Source organism: Furipterus horrens, unplaced genomic scaffold (assembly GCF_987537825.1).
Source record: "Furipterus horrens unplaced genomic scaffold, mFurHor1.1.pri manual_scaffold_7, whole genome shotgun sequence".
Lineage (NCBI taxonomy): Eukaryota > Metazoa > Chordata > Mammalia > Chiroptera > Furipteridae > Furipterus > Furipterus horrens.
The window spans coordinates 111,546,379-111,564,865 of NW_028327177.1; the positions used below are offsets into that span (position 1 = coordinate 111,546,379).

General features: G+C 38.0%; 1 protein-coding gene across 1 annotated transcript in view; it reads right to left on the bottom strand.

The window, feature by feature from the left end:
• Positions 1–1,666: 1,666 nt before the first annotated feature.
• SLC35G2 (solute carrier family 35 member G2) overlaps positions 1,667–18,487 on the bottom strand; it is a 36,327-nt gene continuing 19,506 nt past the window's right edge. The window contains exon 2 of the mRNA XM_090282996.1: positions 1,667–3,111. Within this exon, the coding sequence (XP_090139122.1) occupies positions 1,859–3,097 (1,239 nt within the window). The 5' untranslated portion in view covers positions 3,098–3,111 and the 3' untranslated portion in view covers positions 1,667–1,858. The remainder of the gene's footprint in view (positions 3,112–18,487) is intronic.

Sequence of the window (18,487 nt, forward strand, 5' to 3'; positions counted from 1 at the left end):
TCTGTGCTTTCTTTCTCCTAAGCTCTAAGGGTCCCAACGACAATTGTAACCAAGGGAGCAGTGGACAGGGGCAGCTTCTTCCAGGCTTCCCCATGTACTTGTCTCCAAGGGCCCTTTTGCTTCTGTAACTTGTTTCCCAAGTCCATGCTATGCAGCTGGTTCACTACTTCTGCCTCTATGACTTTCTTTCTAAAAGGCCAAGCCAACTCTGAGCAGCCCACTCGAATCTTCTCTTCAAGTGTACTTTCATTTTGCTTGCTAAATAAACTTCTTCTTGTGCTCGAGTTCTTAGCTCTGAATTCTTTCTTTGCCAAACTCGAGAACTGAGAGCCAACATCACTAGTAACAGATGGACTGAAAAAGTAAAAAGAGAACACTGAAGTAGCCCAGAGGTGATACCTGTAGAGAGCAGCTATTTCCCCTAAAGCTAGTGAAAAAGAGGAATTGAGGTTGGACTGTCAGGTCTCAGAAGCTCAGAAGAATGACTTGAATGACCTGTAGCTCCAATCCCTGATAGGATGCTGTCCGTCTGGTCCTGGTACCTCTGAGAGGGATACGATGAGGCCGGTTGGGAGTGCCAAAAGAAGCTGACGGCTGAAATCAGTTGTTTCTGTTAGAGCAAGGGACCTTTGCTTATTGCTGTGGTAACAATGACAGACACTGCAAACAAACGGAAAGGAGGAAGTCCTTTTGCCCCTTCTCCTGACTTCCAGTCTCCCTCTAATAGCCTTTATTGTTTTAACCTAGTGAGACATCAGCTAACATAGGAAAAATGTAGTTTGTAGGGTCTGAGCCAAAGCATCAGAGAGAGAAGTATAAAAGGGTGAATTTGGAGCTAAGATAGGTCAATAAAAATAGTTTAATGATCAGTACCATATCAACATTGGTTTGTGCTAAATTAGTAAAAATTTTCCAAATTAGACCCAAATTAATGCCCCCTTATATGCTTTCACAGACTTTTAGGCCTTTTAAAATGAATTTGAAGACACCATGTTGTATCAGTTTTCTGCTATAGTACTGTGATTACTGGTAGTGTCTTTTTCAGGGATAAGGAATACCTTTACTGAAGCTCATACATGTACTGGCTACAGAATCTAAACAAGGGCAATTTTGGAAGAGATCATATAACTGAGGATAAGCAGAACCTGCCCCAACATTAGACTTCCCACCATCAGGCAAAAAATGGCATAGACTAAGTAGAGCTAGCAAGAATCCAGTCTTTCGCCTACTTTCATATCCTGTGCATTGCCTAATGTGGCCATAGCAAGAGTAAGACCATTCCCCTGTTCTAAGGTAGGATAAGCACGCTTGTCATTGGAAAACCAGCTCCTTTCTTTTGTTCCCTCTTCTTGCCTTAACTCAAGCTCCATTATCCAGCCCAATCACCTCTAGTTTTCTAATACCAAGTAGATGATAAAACAAGTCCCAATGTTCAGCATTTTACCCTACAGTGTACTTTTCACAAATGAAGATTTTTGAGTATTGAAAGATTTTTGTTGAACATTTATAAAACATTGGGCATGAACATTTTTCTAATCTGTTAACTTCAGTATCACAGAATTTCCATTTGAAAGGGGTCGTTCTTTCAAGTCTATGTTCTTTAGTGATGGAAATTAACATTCTCCTTCTACAACAATTACCATTTGTTATTAACAGTAAAGACACTAGATTCATGACATTTCACGTGTTTAATATTTGTTTTTGATTATATTAGACTAGAATATATTTTTCTACATCTGCATATATTAATTAAATATTATATAGCACTCTGTCAATTATATAACACAAGAGATATAGGTGGATATTAAAATGGCAGTGTACCTATTAATAACTGATGGTTAAGATAATAATCAGGTGTTCATTTAATGGGAGAGTCTAATATTTCCTGATAATCCTGCCTTCTTAAATTCCTCCAGTAAAGTTTATAGCCAGCAAGGACAAAAACACTAATCATAATGATTACCCCTCCAAAGACATCATAGACACTAGGAAATATGTGTAACACTAGAAGCTGCAAGACCATTGCGACCACAATCTCCAGATGTTGTACTGTGCTGACCAAAGCTGGATGGAATTTGTCCAAAGCATAATAAACTCCTAAGAATGCTGCAGTAGAACAGCCACATATAGCAATGAGATAACTCCAGGTTTCTACATCTAATGGGATAATGGGTTCTTGAAGAACAAACATAGTACATACTCCCCAGACTGTCCCAGTCCAACCGAAGGTAAACAGTGCAGTCCACATGCTGATCTTCTCCTTAATTGATCTGTATACTATCATGGAAAGAGCAGTGGTCAGCCCAGCCATCACAGTCATAGTGTATCCAAAGGCTTCTTTCCAAGCATTTAACAAGGAATTTTCTTCACTGATTATGTTGGGGATCATGACAAGACAAACACCTAAGATGCTGCAAATAACTGTAGCCATGTCAATATAAGCCATTTTCTCATCTACAAGTAAAAAAGCCAGAATGGCACTGAAGACTGTGGTTGTGGCTCTCCACATAGTGGTCCCATTGCTAGGAGGAACTATAGAAAATGATGTATAAGCACAGGTGATAGAGATGACGTTGCATACACCATAAAAGAAGAGTCGTAATCTATATCCACTGGGTCCGAAGGGGGCCTCCTGGTAGTAACACACAACTAATACAGATAAGACCTGCAAGACAGAACGGATAAAAATCAGTTCTAGAGATGGAACTTTAGAACGATCAGAAATAAGCCTAGTAATAAGAGCTACACATCCATGAGCCAAAGCAGATCCAAACAGCACAATCCACATTTTTCTGGATTGAAAAATGTTTTTTTCTGCAAAGCTCTGAAACTGTCCAATCTCATTGGTCACTGGGTCTTCTGTTGGTGGAGGTCGGGTATCCATAGTTCCAAAAAAAGTTCTTCCTTTTCTTTTCATTTCACTCAGCAGGCCTTTCTTTGGATTTTCTTCCATAAAATTTCCATAATCTTCATTAATTTCTTCATATCCATCATCCCCAGGCTGGGGATAATGAGAAGTGTATTTCACCATCACTGTGTTGGGATGTATTTTCACCCGTTTTTTGACTGGATGTTTTTTGGAGGGAGAAGTATCCATTTCTTCAGATAGTTCTATTTAAGAAGGAAAAAAAGACAAATGGACATACTCAGTTGAAATTTAGTGTAATTTCTATTATAATCATGTACCAATTTAGTAATAGGAATAGAGGTTGTAACAGGAGTTTCAGAAGAAGTTATAGGAAGTAATGATCTGGGAGTAGGCCTTATCAGATGTATGAGGCCCAATGAAATGATCTACCCTTTTTCATTCTCATCTTAAGTCTGCCCGTTTATCATTCTGTTTATTCTTTGACTCATTCAGCTCTGTTTCATATATTTACATCACAAACAACGATAATTTTTCATCTTTTCATTCCTGTCTTTCCACCTATCCAACAAGATGATCATAACCTAGAACACAACCAGCCCTGGCAGGTGTGGCTCAGTTGGTTGGAGCATCATCCCATAGACTGAAAGGTCACATGTTTGATTCCCAGTCAAGGCTCACACAGGAAGGCAACCGATTGATGTTTCTCCCTCACATCAATGTTTCTCTCTCTCTCCCCCCACCCCTCACTCCCTTCCTCTTCTCTAAAAACAATAAAGAAATGTCCTTGGTTGAGGATTTAAAAAAATTGTTTTAACCTTCATTCTCATTGTATTCATTTGCCTATATTACAAATTATAAGTGGATAACTTCAAGTCTTTTATTTAATCACTTCTGTATAATGCCAGAATTAGCCTTATATTACAAATTATAGTGATTTTTGTAACATTTATTCTGAGCTCTCAATACATTTTAAGGTATATGGATACACTGAAAGTAAAAAAATAAATAAAATGGATTTAATGACATTCATGTGTTGTTGGTATGTAAACCTTTCTGATGCCCAACTGAGCAATATGTTTTTTAACTAAGATTTTACTGAAACTACCCTTCAATTCAGCAATACCAGTTCTAATATTTTATTACAAGGTGCTTTTTACTTTGTGTAAAAAGAAACAACAAGGACAAAAATAAAAATACATATTTATAATTTGCTTATATAGCATAAAGAAATTACAAAAAGATATGAAGGAAACATAATTGTAGGGATAGGACAGGAAGCAAGAAATGGAAGAAACCTGGAAGAAAGGCTTTTTACTGTATACCTTTTTATATTTTTATTTTTGAATCACAATGTTCAAAAATTTAAAAACTAAAAATGTTCATCTTTATTTAAGAAAAAGAGAGCGCATACAAAAAGGTGTGGAAAATAAAAAAAATTTTTTAAACCAAATATTGAAAGGTATGGAGAAAAACGTTTAATAAAAAAGTTTGCGGTGGCTTAACTACAATACAACCCTTCATGCAGTGAATACTATGCTATCCATTAAAAACAACAGTGCAGATTTTTTCTGACATGGAAAGGTGTCCATAACATTGTTGAGTGGTAAAAAAGTTAAGCATCTTGTAATAATTATATGAGATAATGCGTATAAAGAATTTTTCACAATGCTGACATACAGTAAACTCTCAATAAATGTTAACAATAAATTCAGCTTCCTTTCACCTGTAATTAAATCTTTTGAAACAATGTTATTCTTTCTGTCCAAGGACAATTTCCTTCCAAAAAAATACCTCCCCTCCCCTCTGAAAGAAAGGAAGAAAGGAAGAAAGAAACTAAGAAAGAAAGAAAGAAAGAAACAAAGAAAGAAAGAGAGGAACCTTTCTATTTTGTCCTCATGACATACTTCCTAGTCTTTGACAAAAACCCCTCAGTTCCAGGATCTTAAGCCATTGTCCAGATATCAAATTATATTTTGTTCTTTGGTACCATCTGAATAGCCAACTGTTCCATTCCTATTTACTCCTTTGTCTTCTAAAGGACACCACCTTCAGTTGGAAGAAGTTATTTTAAAAACACCACCTGTGCCTCCAAGTCTCAGTTTCTCAGCCTGGACCTTCCACTTGCAGTCCTTCATATATATTTCTATAAAGCTAATCTGATGTTCTTTTTTTCCAGCTTTTGTTAGGACATTTCCACTTCAAATCATGCCTTCAGCTTCAATAATCACAAATTGAATTAATAGTCATGGTCTTCCAAATAGATTTTCCCTAACTTCCTCATTCGTTTTTGCAATATCACCATTTTTCCAGTTCCCCAAGCTAGATACCAAGGAATACTCTGAATTATCCTTTCTGCCACCACAGTTCCATTTGCTCACCAGTCTTACTGTTTTTGTCTTTGCAATATTTACTTTTCTCCAATTCCATTTTACCTTTGTGATTCTAGATCAGGTTATTGTCAGTTCCTATCTAGAATAGTGCAATTGCATCCTAGCTAGCCCCTTTGAACCTCAGTCCTTCTCCCCTAAAATCCACCTATGTTATACCACCATTACATTAATCTGTCTTCAAAAGACTCAAAACAAACTTCCCTCAAGCTTGCCCCATTCAAGAACCTACAGTGATTTTCTACTAACTACCTCATCAAATTCCAATTCCTCTGCCCAGCATAACCCCTATCAATACTTGGCTCCTTAACACACCTACTTTGACCAGTTTAATGTTCTACCTGTCCTCACTACCCACATGCACATACCATTTCTCTAAGCCTTTATTTTCTATAGTTTCCCCTCTGCTCCAACTCTCTAAATAATGTTTATCTTTTAAGAAGGCCCAGTCCAAATTCCGCCTTTTAGAAATAAGCCTTCCTTGACCACTCTAGGCACTTATTTTGTCCTTCATTGTTTAACATCTGCAATAGTTCTTGTAATTTTTGTAATCTAATCATTTTGTTATTTAGTTGTCTCAACTCAGTGGAGTTTTGTCTCTAGTAATTGAACCCAAACTTGCTATATTAAATATCCTTTCCTTGCTAGTCAACAAGTATCTTAATGACATCTCAGATTACATAACTTCCCACTTGCTTTCCATTGTTAAAATTGAGACATATCCATTCAAATCTTCCTGCTTCCCTACTGCGTGCCAGATTTATAGCTCCAAAGCAATGAGTAGGGAGTGGATGTGGTTTGTTATTTTACTCCTCCCATTCCCTCCCTCTGGAGTCTCTTGGGAGGGCAATATGGTCTGCCACTGGGACACTTTCTCCATATCCCCTTTCTAGGCTCTAGCTCCCCTTTTGTTATTGGCACAGAGAGGAAGGAAAAGGAAAGGGATACATGTCTCATGTATTGGCTGGTGTTGTGTGATGGATTTTTGATGTATAAACTTAGCTAAGTAGAACTGCATCCCCCAGTATTTAATCAAACATTAGCTACTACTGTCAAGTTATTTTGCAGATATGATAAAACTCCCTAATCAGATGACTTGAAGTTAATCAAAAGAAGACTATCCTGGGTGAGTCTGATCTAACTGGTGAACCCTTTAAAAGAGGGCTTAGGCTTTCCTTGAACTTGGAAATTGCAAACAGTTCAAGCCCTTGATGTTCCAGCCTTCTCATGATCTTCCCTTCCTTACTGCCTGTGGACAACAAATTTCAGCCCATGCTCATAAGGTTCCAACATGTTCTTGATCATTCCTTTCTAGCTGCCTACCCTATGGATGTCAGACTTGTTTATCCATCCTCTCAATTGCATAAGTCAATTTCTTGTAATTAATTAATCTACTGGTTCTGTGTCTCAAGTTGAACCTTGACTCTGACACATGTTGGAATTCTCTCCTTGACGTTGTCTTTGTTTTTCTGTTAACTCTGATAAGCCACTGATACTTTCTAGGTTGCAGGCATCCAAAGGCAAGCTATCTCATGTAAATTCTGTAGGGCTTCCCCAGTGCTCAAATCCCTGGTGTGCCACAGCCTCCTTTCCTAGGGCTTACAGCTCACAGATTTTTGCTGCTTGGTCCTCTTACCTGGTGGGCAGCTCTCTTGGGGCAAGCACCAACAGTATTCATTTGGCCCCAGGAAACACATATCCTTACCACTCCAGTGAGTGTACAGCCTATTCACCATTCCCCGCTTCTCTCCAATTTTCTTTCTCTGCTTAAGCAAGCAAAGGGCAAATTAAAATGTGCTGTCTAAGCAGACTTCCAGTTGGGGAATGAGAAAGCACATGCAATAATTGCAAATAATGATCTGGTAACCTTTAGCCTGACTGCATATGAATATCAGGAAGACAAACAATAATGACTACAGGTGAAATACACAACTTTAACACACACAATGGAGACATTAAAATTAGAGATTTTGCTTAGTTTGGTTCAGTCATCAGTTCAAATGGAGACTTCAATCAAGAAATTAAGAAAAGGCTGAAACCAAGTGTTGCTGTTTCGATTCCCAGTCAGGGCACATGACTAGGTCGCACGTCAGGTCCCCAGTTGGGGCGTGAGTGAGAGGCAACCACACAGCAATGTTTCTCTCCCTCTCTTTCTCCTTTCCCCCCTCTCTAAAAATAAATAAACAAACAAACAAATAAACAAATTACATTTAAGAAAAGAAAAGGCTGAGACTCAGAAAGGCAGCAAAGGAAGAATTAAGGAAGATCATCAATAGCAAAGATATGTCATTAGAGACGAAGACTAAGATCACCCACATCCTCATATTCCCAATTACTATGTACATATGTGAAAGATGGACACTGAAGAAGGCCAAAAGGAAAAAATTGATTCATTTCAACTATGGTGTTAAAGGAGAGCTCTATGGACACTGGACTGCAAGAAAGATGAACAAATGGGTCCTATAGCAAATTAAGTCTGAAACATTGAAAGAGGTAGAAATGACAAAATTGTACCTATCCTATTTCAGGCACATCAAGATATGGCCAGGTTCTCTAGAAAAATAATAATTCTGGGGAAAATAGAAGGCAGGAGGAAAAGAGGAATAACAACTATAAGACAGATTAACTCCATAAGCATGAGTCTACAGGAGCTGAACAGGACTGTTGAGAAGAGGATATTGTGGACATCACTCATTATAGGGTCACCAGGAGTCAGAGGTTACTCAGTGGCGTGTAACAACAACAAAACCTTCACCCTTAGTCAAGTTTAAGGGGGAACATTCCTTTCCCTTCCCATAAGGAAAAAGCGCAACATTCTTCTTAGACCAAACAGACAATGTTAGGCCCGTAACAGATAATACGATCCCTGTGACAGACTGTATTTTCCAAAGAGAGCCACTAATTTAATATCTCCCATACTACATGGGTTTTTGTTTTTTTTTTTAAATGTGAATTTAACATTATTCCTTCTTAGTTGTGGAGGGGAATGTAGCATGTCTGTCTAGGCCTCCATCTTGGCCAGAAGTCCTGGTTGCTAATTCTGATGTAAGAGGAAAGTTTTATTCAGCATCCTATTAGGCATACAATAGTGTATTTAATCCTAGTCCAACTGCATACCTTAAACTTATTTTCACTGTGCAATTTTTGTCCATTTCTATCAATGGATTAATGTATAACAGATATATTCCAACATTTTCCAACACCATTAATATTATATTGTGTCCCACTGATGTAAAAGCTGTCTTATAATAAAGGACTCTTCTCAGCCTTTCTAGTTTTCATTTAATTTCAGGCTTCATGAATACAATTCTTGAAAAGAACCTGTAATCCTGATTAGTTCTTTTATTTTTGCACATGTAAGCTTTTAACATGTGAGGATTTCAATAAATTAAGGAATCTTCTGCCTAGCACCATGCTAGACTATATAAATATGAAGATAAATAAAGCAGGCATGGCACCTGTACTCATAGAGCTTACAGGTTAGTGGAAGAGACAAATAAATTCAAATTTAATATTTTAATAAGTTAATAATACAAGCGACTATATGGAGTACAGGGGGCTGATGGAGCATAAACAAAGGGCATCTAACCGAAATATGGGGGGTCATAGTAGGTTTCCAGGTGGAAAAAATGCTCAAATTGGGAATGTAAGCATATGTAACATTTAAGTAAAGAGGAGAGAAAAAATTTTTTAAAAATAAGAAATTTAAGTCAGAAATGTTGGTTCTGAGTTCTGGCTCTGCTAACAACTGGAGTGATAGTTATGTCTATTTTAAGAGAAAGAGTTTTAGATGATAATTGTTGGCATCTTGTGACTCAGCTCTTTAAAATTAGTTTGTCTTTTTATAGATTTCACACTTCTAGTGTTTTGATATCTCTCCTATGCAAGATCACTGTGCAGTTCAGTGATCACACTTTGTACCATCTGCTCAACATTGTTCTAACTAATGTGCCAACTCAACATTTCCTTCCTCACAGAGACTAGCAGTCTGAACTGATCTCATGCTCTAGTTTCTTTGACAAGGGTTTATATGGGGAGATGTCCTCAAAGACAGAAGTGTCCATTTCAGTTGTGTTGAACAACTAAGCTAATAGAGGGAATGTGAAACAAAGGACCACTGGACCAGCCTACCAGCCTACAAATCTATCAGCCTGAAATTCCAGACACAACTGGATTTAAAGGATGCGTAGTTTGGTGTCTGCTTGAACAATGGGCACAATTCAGTGTGGCAAGCCTGAAACCAATATTTTTGTCCAAAGGAGGCACTGTTTATTAAGATACATCCCACAACATAAGGTCTAACATCATTTCACTCCTGATGTTGAGAAAATTAACCCTGACATATCTACTGTCTTGATAGAAATCGTTAGGATTATCTCTTTATGGTACCTAAGGCAAATGTCACTTGGTAATAAGTTTTTTAATTACTAGACTGATCCCTAAAGTAATTTTTTAAAAAACGTCTTAGGTATAAAGCTGACTAGTGCAACTTGATTATAATATAGTGGTTTAAATGCAGGCACTAATGTGATATTTGACACTGAAGAGCTGATATGCTACTTACCTTATACCTGAACAGCCTACCCGCAAGATACCTTAGTAACCCCAGTGAGCTTAAACATCTTTCTCCTGAATGAAAATGTAAAGAAACACCTAATTCATCACCTAAAATGGGGGACCCAACAAGCAGCTTTTCAGGATATCATGAGACATCAAGACATACATAGAATCTGTGCTGTAAAATGTATCTTCTGAGAGCTGCTGAAAAAGCCATTCCTTCCTCTAATCTTATGAAAAAGGGCCTATACTTTGAGGCCCCAAAGGTTGTCAGAATGATTCTACCTTCCTTAGGCTAAACCCTGCCTGAAATGATGATAATGCATAACCCCTAATATCCCTCTTTGAATAGGAATCCTTTCTCTTCCCCACTGAAGCTCATGAGGATCAGGAGGACCAGAGGCAGCATTTAAGTTTGCTTGTGCTTTATTAAAACTTCTTCGAGTCTGTATCTCTGTGTAAAAGCCCATTGCTTTAGAGAAAAAAGAATGTTTCTAAGCTCTCTTTCAGAAAAGAAACTATTTTCATTTTCCTAAAATCATAAATTCTCTAACAAAAAACAGTGTTGGTGATGACAAAATATCTGTGTAGAAGGTAGGAGAAAAGCCTCAATCATGTGACCACCCCTGCCACTGAGAATCATATCCTAAACCCTGGCTTCTTGCCATCCAAACTAAATTGTACACATTTTCACTGCTCTGGGCCTCTCGCCTATGCCATTTGGCATCTTCCCTCTGCCTCCTTTTGTCATGTTATTCTCTTTGGGTATGACATAGTTAAGTTTTTTAAAAATAGTATTTTCTCCAGTGTGTGTTTGGGGGTAGGGGGAGGAACAACCTAAGTGCCTAAACAGATGAATGGATAAAGAAAGTGTGGTATATACATACAATCAAATATTATTCAGCCATAAAAAGGAATGAAGTTTCAATACATACTACAATATGGATGTAACCTGAAGACACTGGGCTAACTAAAACGTGCTAACTGAAATGAGCCAGACACAAAAGGACAAATATTGTATGATCCACTTATATGAGGTATTTAGAATAAGCAAATTCATAAAAACAAAATAGATTAGAGGTTACAGGGCCTAGGGGGAAGGGAAATGAGTAGTTATGCTTAAAGTTTACGGAGTTTCTGTTTGGGGTAATGAAAAAGTTTTGGAGGAGATCTGGTCAAGATGGTGGCATAGGCAGTTTAACATTAACATGCCTCTTTGCACAACCACATCAAAATTACAACTAAAATATAGAACAGCCATGGGCCAGAACTGTCAGAAATTGAGTTGAATGGAAGTCTGACAACTACAGAATTAAAGAAACCACATCCATTGAGACAAGTAGGAGAGGCACAGACACAGAGCAGGCTGGTCTCTCACCCACATGTGGTGTGCGGTGGATAAAAATTCAGGAGGGATATCTCAGGAGCAAGGAGTCCTGGGCCCACACCAGCACCCCCCACCAACAACCCAGAATTCCAGCACCAGGAAGATAAGTTGCCACAACTTCTGGCTGCAAAGGCATGTAGGGATTGAGTCGGTGAAAGAAAATTCTGGAATCCCAAGAAGTTGCTCTTAAGGAACCCAAACATGGACTGACCTACACAGCCTCACTCCCTCTGAGCTCCAGCACCTTGAAAGGCACCACTGGTGTACAGGGAGAAACTGAAGTGTCTGGCATCCAGATCATCAGAGGCCATTGTCTCTTTTCTAAACCCTCCCCCCACAGAGCCCACAATCTGGTGCCATATCTGAGACTCCATCAACCTGGTTAACATTGTTTTACCCACCTTGGTGATCCCCAAAGACTTGGTCCCACTCAACTTACAGGGCCACCCAAGCTGCTTTTCCAAATGAATGGAAAACATCGCTCATGTTTCACAACTTCCTAAATCCTATCAAACAAGCAATAGCTTGCCTCAGTGAGCTCCAGGCCCAGCAATAGCAGCAGCCAGCTTAGATTCACAGCTTGGCTTCAGCTGGGAATCTCAAAGCCCAGCACAAGTAGCAGTCATCTCAGATTGATTTATAACTCAGGCAGTGTGCCCCCAGCAAAACACAGGTAAGGGCTGACCTTGGACTGCATCACTTGGGAAACCCCAGGTCCAGCGCACTCAGTCAGAGCACCACCATTCTGCCCCTTCACAGAGGGTGGAGGTTGCTGGTCAGTGGTCACACCCAGTCCTTGCAGCTGACTGGCCTCAGTAAATCCCTCCCATTGAGCTGCCAACAGCAACCATAGCTCAACTACAAGAGGAGGGTGTACTCAGCCCACACATAGGGCATACCTTGAGTACCCAGCTTGGGTGATAGGGGACCCTATAGGACACCTACTACATTAGGCCATACTGCCAAGACACGGAGTTAAAGCAGCTCTACTCAATACATAGAAACACAGGGAGGTTGCCAAGTTGAGGAAGCAAAGAAATGTGGCTCAGATGAAAGAACAAAACCCCAGAAAAAGAACTAAATGAAATGGAGATAGCCAACCTATCAGGTGCAGAGTTCAAGACTGATTATTAGGATGCTCACAGAAATTATTGAGTATGGCCACAAAATAAAAGAAGTGAAGGTTATACAAAGTGAAAAAAGAAAAATATACAGGGAACCAACAGCAATGGGAAGGAAGCTGGGATTCAAATCAACAATTTGGAACAAAAGTAAGAAACATTCACCTGGAACAGAAAGAAGAAACAAGAATTGAAAAAATGAGGAGAGGACTAGCAACCTCTGGGACAACTTTAAATGTACCAACATCTAAATCATAGGGGTGCCAGAAGAAGAGGAAGAGCAAAAAAATTGGAAGCTTATGTGAAAAAATAATGAAACTTCCCTAATTTGGAAAAAGAAGTAGACATATAAGTCCAGGAAACACAGAGCCCCAAACAAGCTAGACTCAAAGAGGACCACACCAAGACACATCATAATTAAAATGCCAAAGGTTAAAGATAAAGAGAGAATCTTAAAAGCAGCAAGAGAAAAGAAGAGAGTTACTTACAAAGGAGTGTCTATGAGACTATCAGATGATTTCTCAAAAGAAACTTTGCAGGCAAGAAGGGACTGGTAAGAAGTATTCAAAGTGATGAGAAGCAAGGACCTACAGCCAAGATTACTCTATCTGGCAAAGCTATCATTTGGAATGGAAGGGCAGATAAAGTGCTTCCCAGACAAGGTAAAGATAAAGGAGTTCATCATCACTAAGCCATTATTACATGAAATGTTAGAGGGGCTTATTTAAGAAAAAGAAGAAGATCAAAACTACGAACATTAAAATGAAAACAAATTCACAACTGTCAACAACAGAATCTAAAAAATAAGAACAAAAACAAAAACAAACTAAGCAAACAACCAGAACAGGAACAGAATCACAGGGATGGGGATCATTTGTAGGGTTATCAGCTGAGAAGGGGAAGAAGGAGAAAGGGGTAAATGGTGCAGGTATGAAGAAGCATAATTGGTAGGAACAAAATAAGCAGGGGCATGTTAAGAATAGTATAGGAAATGGATAAGCCAAAGAACTTACATGCACAACCCATGGATATAAACTAAGGAGGGGGCGTGGTATTGCTGAAGGGAAGGAGGGTACTGGCCGGAGAGTGGCAAAGGAAAAAAATTGGGACAACTGTAACAACATAATCAATAAAATATACTTGAAAAGTTTTGGAAATAGTGGTAATGGTTGCACAATATTGTGAATGTAATTAATGTCATTGAATCGTACATTTAAAATGGTTTAAATGATATGATTGTTTTACATATATTTTAACAAGTTTTTTAAAAAGAAAAAAGAAAAGGGGAAAATAGTGGTTCCTCCAGTGTGTTTAAGTAGAGGGGGAGGCAATACCAGGCATTGGTATTTTTTAAAACCTCCCCATAATCCAAATGTATAATTTTCTTATGCAAGAACCACTTGGCTAAATTATCTAAGGGCCCTTCTGGCTTTAAGAGTTAATGAATCTATAGGCTACTGCATGACTAAGGAAGACAGGGAGTGGCACAAGGCTGGAAAAAAAAAATTTAAGTGTATATTGAAACCAGACTGCCTGGATTTGAATCCTAGCTACATGTGATATTGTGATTTATTTGGCTTTCAGCCACAGTTCCTGGCTCAGAGATTCCAAATCCCTTGGAATTCCCTAAGTGATGAGAGCATAAATGTGTCTTTGGTTTTGTTAGTAAGTGACTTTTGGAAAGCGCCTAAGGATGGGGGCTGGTTGCAAGGGAAGCCAACCAAGTGATTAGAGGATTGGAAATTTTAGTCCCACCTATGACCTCTGGGGACCCACAGCTATTAAAATTAGGTATTACTAATTACTGTATTTGTGGCACCTAGCACAGTGCTTGGCATGAGATGTGTTTAATAAGTGTTTGTTGAATGAATTAATGGACAATTTTTTAAATGAGGCAAATTTTGTAAACAAAATAAATGGATTTACATGGCTGATTACTCAAATAAGGAGCCTTATTCATTAAAACACTTTAAATTCCTTAATAATATTGCAAGAATAATAAAACATTGGGGTATGCAGTTTGGTTAAAAGAGAATTTGTATATTTGGCTTCTGTACTGCTAGCTCTATTTCTTTCTTTCTTTTTAAGATTTTATTTATTTATTTAGAGAGAGAAGAAGGTAGGGAGAAAGAGAGGGAGAAAAACATCGATGTGAGGGAAACATTGATCAGTTGCCTCTCACATGCGCCCCAACCTGGGACCAGGCCCACAACCCAGGCACATGCCCTGACCAGGAATAGAACCTGCAATCCTTCACTTTGTGGCACAATGCCCAACCAACTGAACCACACCAGCCAGGATGTGCTAGTTCTATTTCTGTTGCTAGGTCTCCCATATTTCCTTTAATATTAAATTCCTCAGGCACAATGAGCTGTTCCTTAAATCATGTATATCTGCTTTTCTTAATTAAACCATTCTCAATCAATTAGGAAGGGTACTAGAGATACATGTCTTTCAGCATCACCAGAATGAACTTCAGTTACTATTTCTCTGCTTCTAGCGCAGGCCTCAAAGTCTGGCCCAGTCAAATGAGTCCCACCACCACCAAATCCACAGTAGTTCCTCATCAGGCTCCCCAGGCTTGCTCAAGACAAGCTTTTGACTCAGGAACTATTTACCACCATCAGATCTCTAAATAAAAAACAATGTTTTGTTTATTCCTATTACAAAAGCAGCAAGTTTCTTGTAGAAAATTCAGAAATGTGGACAAGTAAAGAAAATAAAACACTCAGAATCCTATTGCCCAGAGATAACTACTGACCCTCTCCAGGCATTTTTCTATTTGTGAATATTTTTTCCCCAAAATGGTATCAAACACTATAACTTACTTTATAACTTTTCCATTTTACTTATCAATACATTGTAAATATTTTCCATGTCATGAAATATTCTACAACATTGCTTTTAATGGCTAGTTAATATGGATCCAACAATGGATTTTGCAGAATAGGTCAATCATTAACTTCAGATTTATGAGAGCTGAAAGGCAAATGGGATGACCAACTATAACCAATCCTTTATGCAAGAATAGATCCATAACCATTACAGGAAAAGCTACATATGTGAAAATGAACAGATAACAACTTTGAAGTCTTCCCACTGAATGTAAATAAAGTAACAGTTTTTGATGGCCAGGGAAAGATGGTAAAAAAACAAAAACAAATAGGAGATAAATCAAGAGTACTCATGTTTATCTTTTGTTCTCCAGTCAGGTACCATTCATGGAAAGAACCTAGCTGAGACTAAAAGTGAAATAAAATGTGCCACCATTCATGTTTTGTGTGTTTATTTAGGACCAGTACAATGGTTTTGAGAGGATTTTAGGCAACCATCCAATTAGAGTTAAAGGAAAAATGAAACCACAGGAAATACTGAGCCCAGATGCTTCCAAGAACCTGGGATGTGCTCTTTTGGATTGTTTGGTCCTGAATAAGGCTCTAGATTCTCTAATTATAATTATACAATTATAATAACTATGTTTATTTAGTCCCTTCTCTGTGCCAGGCATATACAAAAAACTTAATTTTTTTCATTTAAAGGTCAAAACAGCTCTATGAAGTAGTTATTATAATCTTCATTTTAATGTGAGAAAATAGGTTCCAGGAGGTTGGGTCACTTTCAAGTTAGTGGGCAACATAAGCAGTTAATAGTAGGGACAAGATTCAGATCCAGGCCAGCCTTCCCAAGCCCTATCTTCTGTACTATACTGTAAAGTAACCATCCATGGTAGGCAGAATAATGCTCCCCAACTCCTCACCCCCCACAGAGATCTCCACATACTAATTCCCAGAACCTATGAATACATTACTTTATATGAAAAAAGGGAATTAAGTTTGCAGATGGAATTAAAACTCCTAATCAACTGACCTTAAAATAGGGAGACTACCCTAGATTATCTGGTTGAGCCCAATATAATCACAAGGTCCTTAAAAGTGGAAGAAAGAAACAGAAAACTCAGAAGATATGTGACAACAGAAGCAAGGGTAATGCAGTGTGAGGACTCAGCCTGTCTGTTGCAGGCATTGAAGATAGAAAGGAGTCATGAGCCAAGGAATGCGGGCAGTCTCTAAAGCTGGAAAAGGCGAGGAAATGGATCCTTTCCCTTGAGCCCCAGAAAGGAACACATCTAGCCAACACCTTGGTTTTAGCTCAGTGATGCATGTATTAGACTTCTAACTTACAGAACTGCAAGATAATAAATTTGTGTTGTTTTAAACCACCAAGTTTGTGGTAATTTGTTGCACCAGCAAACAGAAAACTTACACCATCATTCTGTGACATCTAAAGATCACATCTGTATTCTTAGATAGAAAACCCACACACTTAGCACAGGTATAAACAAAAGAACTGCTTGCATGTAATCCATAATTTTCCCTAGAAAAGAATTTTTAATTTTTTTTAAGATCTAGAAAACTGTTGGATGACACTGAAAAGTTCTGGGTCAAGTGACATGAACAAGTTTGTTTCAGCCTGTAATAGAAACTACTTGCTGGCTTGCTTGCCCTCTGTGACACTGTTTGAAATGTCTGCTTTTAAGAACCACATCCTTGTGGATCATCTAGAAAAAACATCTCTCAATGGCTGAGTAAACCTGCCTGCTGGATGTAGTTATTAAATATTGAATCAGAACTTTGGTTAGATGCTACCAAATAGAATTTTGGATTAACAATCAATGCTGGACAAAAGGTCTAACCAATTCCGAAGGCAGCAGATCTGAATTTGAATTCTGCCTTTATCACCTTCTATCTGTGCAGGCATTACTTACCCATTTTAAACTTCAGTTGTTTCATCTGTAATATGGGCTGATATTATCAAGTTGAAAAGGTTATTAATAAGAATTTAATGAAAAGATAGATCAAAAAGAACCTAGAAAAATAGTTGGTACATAACAGGTGTTCAATAAATGCTAGTTTGCTTTCTTCCTGTTAGTCAAATACTGTGGAGATTTTGTCATTAAGCATAGTAAAAAAGCTTATTTTTTTCTCTCCACTCTGTTTCCATAGCAAGAACGCACATAGTGCTAAATTAGGGATTTTTTAAAGGATAAAACCATGGATTCTAGGAAATATGCATGAGACCCAGCTTGAAATCTGCTCCTCCAGCCCTCCAAACGATTTTAGAAACTTCTGGCTCTTTGTATTATATCTCTTTCTGATTCCTGGTATTATACCTCTTTCTAACTGAAATAGCTAGAGTGAGTTTTGTTGGCAACTAAATCCTATCAGATATCAGAAACACTGGTATACCATGTCGTATTTAAAACCGAATCCTGCCAGTCAAGGAACCTCTCCTTCCCACTCTGCTTTTAATAAAATTATTTTAATAAAGATGCCAGTAAAGCATTAATATTTTGAAATTTATGGAAGAGTATTATTCACATAATGATGATCTAATAAATCAAAGACCGAAGCTAATGCTGATGATTCCTTCAATAGCTTTGAATTGCTATTAACTTTTTTCCTGATGAGATAAAATGGAGTACAATAGTAATTCATAATAGACAATTTGCCTACATTTTGTTACACATGTAGTTATTGTTTGGAGAAAATAGACTACAATTTATCAAGAAAGCCAAAAATTTTAAAGACTCTCCCCGCATTAGTTGGTAGACTGGGGTAATAACTTAAGATTTCTTTGAGCTCATAGTGATGAAATGCTTGCCAATAGGGTAAATATGAATTTAGGACTGCTAATTGGGACAGAATCTGAATAATTCAAGCCATCTTCTACTAGGACCCTTTTAAATTTTATGTGATTACTCTGGAAATGAGATTATTAAGGAAAATTTGTTTTCTCCTTTTTTTAAAGTATATTTTATTGATTATGCTGTTACAGTTGTCCCATTTTTTTCCCCTTTGCTCCCCTTCACCTAGTACCCTTCTTCTCTCCAGCAATCCCATCCCCCTTAGTTCATGCCCATGGGTGGTGCATGTAAGTTCTTTGGCTTTACTCTTTCCTATATTATTTTTTAACATCCCCCTGTCTATTTTATGCCTACCAATTGTGCTTCTTCATACCTGCACCATTTCCCCATTTCTCTCCCTTCCTCCTCCCAGGTAATAACCCTCCGAATGATCCTCATACCTATGATTCTATTCCTATTCTGGTTGTTTGCTTAGTTTGTTTTTGTTTCTATTTTTTAGATTCTGTTGTTGATAGTTGTGAG